General features: G+C 37.0%; 1 protein-coding gene across 2 annotated transcripts; it reads right to left on the bottom strand.

Annotated features, from left to right (window-relative positions):
- Positions 1 to 316: 316 nt before the first annotated feature.
- Positions 317 to 3,525, bottom strand: LOC132202646 (uncharacterized). Of its 2 annotated transcripts, none has more exons than XM_059629679.1 (2): positions 3,403 to 3,525; positions 317 to 1,165 (listed from the first exon to the last, which is right to left on the bottom strand). In XM_059629679.1, exon 2 carries the CDS (start codon positions 927 to 929, stop codon positions 504 to 506), a length of 426 nt encoding a protein of 141 aa, XP_059485662.1. In that variant the 5' UTR covers positions 930 to 1,165; positions 3,403 to 3,525; the 3' UTR covers positions 317 to 503. The 2 variants fall into 2 exon arrangements, with proteins under 2 accessions (XP_059485662.1, XP_059485661.1); XM_059629678.1 differs by lacking the exon at positions 3,403 to 3,525 and adding an exon at positions 1,472 to 1,549 and having other exon boundaries at positions 317 to 1,168.
- Between the last annotated feature and the right edge of the window lie 1,699 nt (positions 3,526 to 5,224).

Below are 5,224 nucleotides of genomic sequence, written 5' to 3'. Positions count from 1 at the left end.
GCAATTGCACGAGCTGCAGCAAATGGGCAAATTGCATACCCGCCCTTTATTACTTGGGAAATGAATTATCTCCACACTTGGCTGCTAATGGAAAAAGTTTTAACGTGTGAGGATCTCTCTCAGAGCCAGCCAATATACTGAGAAAAACTTAGTCAGAAACCCTACCATAAAATTGTGTTCTAAAACAAAACAGCAGTAGAAAAGGAATTATGGATGAATTAAAAGGCCAATTTTTTAAATTATAAATAAAATTATATTTATTTAGTTCTTTTTTTTTTATTTATTTATTTATTGTTGTTTATTCTTGTCCGACAAATATTACATACATGTTATATGCACAGATCACAAAGAAAAATTGAGATAACAATTTTTGGGAGGGAAATGTTTTTGGACAAGAAAAGGCGCCGCCTCTAGCAAACATTTTGCTAAAACACTCGAAATCAAGAAGAAGTCTCATGCCGAAACGAGCCTCAATGGGGAGGGAAAATCACATTTGGGGGAAATCACTGGTCAAAGTTCCGCCACAGGTACTCTTTGCAGAGGGCTGGGAACTGGTCCACAGGGCAGTCTTTCAGGGCGGCCGGAAGGTCATTCCAGGGCTCCACTACCCTGAAGGAGAAAACGCTCTCGGCGAATTTGGTCCGAATGGTGGCCGGTTGCAGCTTGGGGTGCTGCGGGTCATCTCCTCGGAGCGGCCGGCGCTCGGTGATGCGCGCCATGGCATCAAAGTCGGTGGCGCCGCTCAGGCACCGCTTGAAGAACACCAGGTCGGTGTGTTGCAGGTGCATGGCCATCGGCATCATCTTCTGCTCAAGAGGCGGCGGCAGGTGGCGGCCGTGGATGAAATGGAGCCCATGCCGGTGCACTCGCTCGAGCTTCTGCAGGTTCTCCACAGTGGTCGGGTGCCAGGCGGGCAGTCCGAAGGTCATCAGAGGTTGGACGAGCGCCTGATATGCCAACCTTTTGACCCTGGGGGTGCACCCTTGAAGGTTGCGGCCGACGAAACTGAGCCTCTGAGCGGCCTTGGCGCGCACTGTGTCGGTGTGCACGCTCCATCGCAGGTCACTGGACACGTGGACACCCAGGAGCCGCTGGCGGTCGACGTACTCGAGGGCCGCGCCATCAATGATGTACTTGAAGTATAGAGGGGTGTGGGCGTGGGTTTCTTCTGTTTAAAAAAAACCGAGAGTTCTTAAAAAAATCCAAGTACGAGAATATTTTAGGTGAGAGATTTTAGATTATGAAATTATTAATTATCTTTATAAATTTTTAGTTATTAAATTAAGAATATAAATTTTTCCCTTTACAATTTTATCTTTATCTTGAATTTGAAAAACATTACTTAGGCTCTTTCTTCCTTTGGCTTCCTGCTGATTAAAAAATATGAAGTCTTATCAGTCATTTTTGAAAGTAAAAAAAATTTAAAAAAGCGATGCGATGGCGGCAGTCGTTAAACCTCCATCATATTTACCATTCTCTCTTTATCACGAGATGAAATTCCTTCTGCTACCTGCTCCTAATACGTTTCGCATTAAAAAGTACGTGCCCACCTCGCTCGCAAACTGATCGTGAAGAAGTTGACACGAGCAGCCGTAGAGCGTAAAAATTATGGCAATAAGCAGCCGGTGCGAGCCTCATTAATATTTACCGTCCGACTGGGCACCCTTTGATTTGCTAAAATTCACCAGAGATCAGTTTTTTGTTTCATTAGTGAAATTTTGTCAAGTTTGACTAGTTTTCCACTATTTTCTTACTACATATTGAATTAATATTAAAAGATAAATTTTCTAATATTTTAAATTCTCATGATTGCATATATAAATTAATAACAACACTTCACTACGGTAAAGGGAGGAGTGCTTTTCGTGAACACTGATATAAATTACTGGCAAGTAAGTGTTCCAAATTTTTAGTATAATAAGTACATTAACGGTAAAACTCGTATATTTTTTATTCTTGCAAATTGAAAATGCCGAAAATTGCTGCCTCCGGTTGCACGTTGACGTATGTATTCCGCGGTCAGAACGAGTTTCCCTCATTGCTCTTCCTGATAATTTGAATAAACGCGACGCGAATTTTTACACACGTCTCATCTCAAACACGCGGGGTGAAAGGCGGCTTGGCTCGTCGCAAAATTATCACAACTTGACAGAGTAAAATACTGTGAGCCGTGAGACGAGAAATAGAAAAGAGGAACTTGATTGTTTTCTTTGGACGTTTCATAATTATATAATAAATAAAAAATAATACTAATTAGGTGAAAATTTTAACATTTTTTTTAAATCAGATTTAAGTTGTTATAAGAATAAAAATATTTACGAACTTTTGATTTCTGTGATTTACAATTTAATTTTTCTTAATTAATAGAATCAACTTTGTAATTTAATAATGAATATCAGTCAAAATAAACCTTTTAAATAAAATCTCGGTATTAATTTGTTTTTAATGCTATCACAATTATAAGTTTCTTAAATATCTAAGTTTCAATGAATTATCTCCACCCAATGGAAATGAACCGATAACAAAAATCTAAAAATTTTAAGAAAAATGAAAATTATGACTTAATTTTTTTTTTTAAATTACAACCAAACAAAGATAGATGAAAGTTTTATTAATTGTTAAAATAAAATACTCATACTACTTGTTGCTATTCATGGCAGTTGAATGCGCTACATTTCTTTTAATTGCATAATTATTATTCAAATATACCTCCATTGGTCAAGTAAGATATTATCAACGTGGTTTTGCTGAAGAAAGGAATTTTCAAGCTAATGGTGACACAAGACTGAACAAAATTTTAATTCTATTTTTTTTCCTTTTTCAAAGGCAGTGCATCTGCACATCTTTTCTAAAGACCCCTTCGTCGTTGGTTCAAAAGCAGGTGCCTATATCTCGGTGCGTTTAATTGACAACTAATTAATTCGACGCGCACATTAGAGTCGGGCGTGCGACTCGTGGCGGAGCTAATACCATGTCAAAAGCGATCCTCCATGCAGCCGAAGCAAAGGTCATTTACTTTAGGCTTCTGATTCTTCAAACTTAGTTTCGGTAAATTCATTTGCTAGCAAAAATACGTATGTATAATTTTTTCAAGACGTTGTGCGTGATTGCAGGCGTTTTCCCACACTGCACAAAAGGCAGTAAGTCTGTTTGGTTTTGTTGTTTGCACTTGATACACGTTGCTTATTACGACGGCCGCATTTGTATATTACGAATGTACTCGAGCACGGCGCGTATTTAAACTAAACGTACGTACTTACATTTAGTTGTAACTTGACTTGTTCGCGGCGATTACATCAACGCCGGATATAAATAATAAAAGAGTCGCGCGAGAAGGAGCAGCGCCACCGAGAGATTTATGCAAAATAGTTGCTCTTTCCCGCGACAGAGTGAGAGACTTACGTATTTATTTATTATTTGTGTGCTTCTTTCTTCCTAATGCCAGTCGAGTTCATAAGTAGGAGTTGTTTCGCCGTCCACCGAAGGGACGACGATCGTATCGTGGGAAGACAAAATGCACTCGTGTTTGTCACAGGGCACGCATGTAAAAACGATGATCACAAAATGTAATAATAACAGTGGAGAATGAAGGATCGCTGGATTATCTCGCAAGACTATAAATTATTTAAATTAATTTTTTTAATGATATCAAAAAATAATTCCAATAAAAGGTTCATCTAGAGATGATTGGAAACATTTTATATTGCACCATGACGAATAATTTATAAAAAAAAAAATAATAATTATAATAATATTTCCTGTACAGACCTTATCTGTTATCTTTTGTTTTATGCATAATGCATTAATCAATACAAACACAAAGTAAATTTTCTTCTAATTTCTTTAAAATTTCTGGCTGACATCAAGTTTTATTTAGATTAAGTTTTTCTTTTTTATCTTGAATTTGCATCTCGGAAGTGTGTAAAACATAATATTAACAGATAAAATTATAATACACAACCTACACAACGCCGAATTTACTTGTTTTCAAAGTCACAATTTTCTTAAATATACCTGCAATGTTTTCGTTGAAGTCGAATTACACTTCCATTAAATTAATCCATTCTTTCCTACCTCAAAATCCAAAATATTAATCAGTTTGTAAAAATTTTTTCCATTTTATTAGTTTCCGTACGTTGCATAGCTTCAAATTAAAGGCCGCCCACCCTGGGAAATGATTTTGGATTTCAAATTGCAAGAAAATGGAACGTGTAATTTGGCGATACTGAAATTTTTTTAATTTTAACATAAAAAAAAAATAAAAAAAAAATAAATTGCTTAGAGTCAGTTTCGTATTTTTATAACTTCAAATCTGAAATTATTAGTATAATAAATGTTATTTAATTTAACGATGCTCATTGTGAGTCAATAGAGAATTTAAAGGCAGAAAATAGTTTGAAAGTCTTAAAACAAAGGGTCTGCACTTAATTGAAAGCCATAAAAAGTCCATCAGAGCAAATGAACGCGCGAGAAGAGGGTATAATAGAAAGAAGAGCGCGCGCGTTCCCTGCTCTCCGAGCTGCCCACTCGTTTTGGCTCCGGCGCAGCAAACACTTACGGCCGCAGATATACACACAAACTGGTACTTTATCTGGGTGGAGCCGAGGTCGAAAGGTCGCGCAGGTGGTGCTCCCGCGATCATCGCGCTGTTCCGACACGTTAGCCGCATTATGAGAGGCTTTGTTCGAATATATGTACACGCGGGCATGACTAACAAAGTGCTCGCAATTGCACAATTATCCCTCTCTTGTACGTGTCCGATTTATTGGATTAGTCCCAAAGGTACACACACCGCGGCACATACGATTATTATTGTTGTTGTTATTATTATTTTAATGTTCTCTCTTGTGTGTAGACAGACCTCTCGATGGGGCACTTCGTTGGACGTCACTTGTCCTGTTCCGACCGTGAATTAAATTCATTGCACTCGAGTGTCCTGCTTGTTGCGAATGACATTTAATTGCAAATGCAAGTTTTTTTTATCCTCGTCGTATTTTAAAGGACACTTGAATACATGTGTCCTGCTTTCGAATATATTTCTTTAAAAGAATTTTTGCTACAACAAAATAAAATAATGAATTTTAAGCAAAATTAAAACTTTATACTAAGCTTATTTAGTTACTAATATTGTTCAATATTTATCTTGAAATATATTTTAGATTTATAATTATAAAATTTTGCTTAGTTAATAATTATTTTCCTAATTTTAGAATATTGTACAAGT

The sequence above is a fragment of the Neocloeon triangulifer genome, unplaced genomic scaffold (assembly GCF_031216515.1).
Source record: "Neocloeon triangulifer isolate White Clay Creek 2 clone unplaced genomic scaffold, ASM3121651v1 ptg000015l, whole genome shotgun sequence".
In the NCBI taxonomy this organism is placed as follows: domain Eukaryota; kingdom Metazoa; phylum Arthropoda; class Insecta; order Ephemeroptera; family Baetidae; genus Neocloeon; species Neocloeon triangulifer.
Note: the sequence above shows the minus strand (reverse complement) of the source record. Positions and strands in the feature narration are given on the sequence as shown.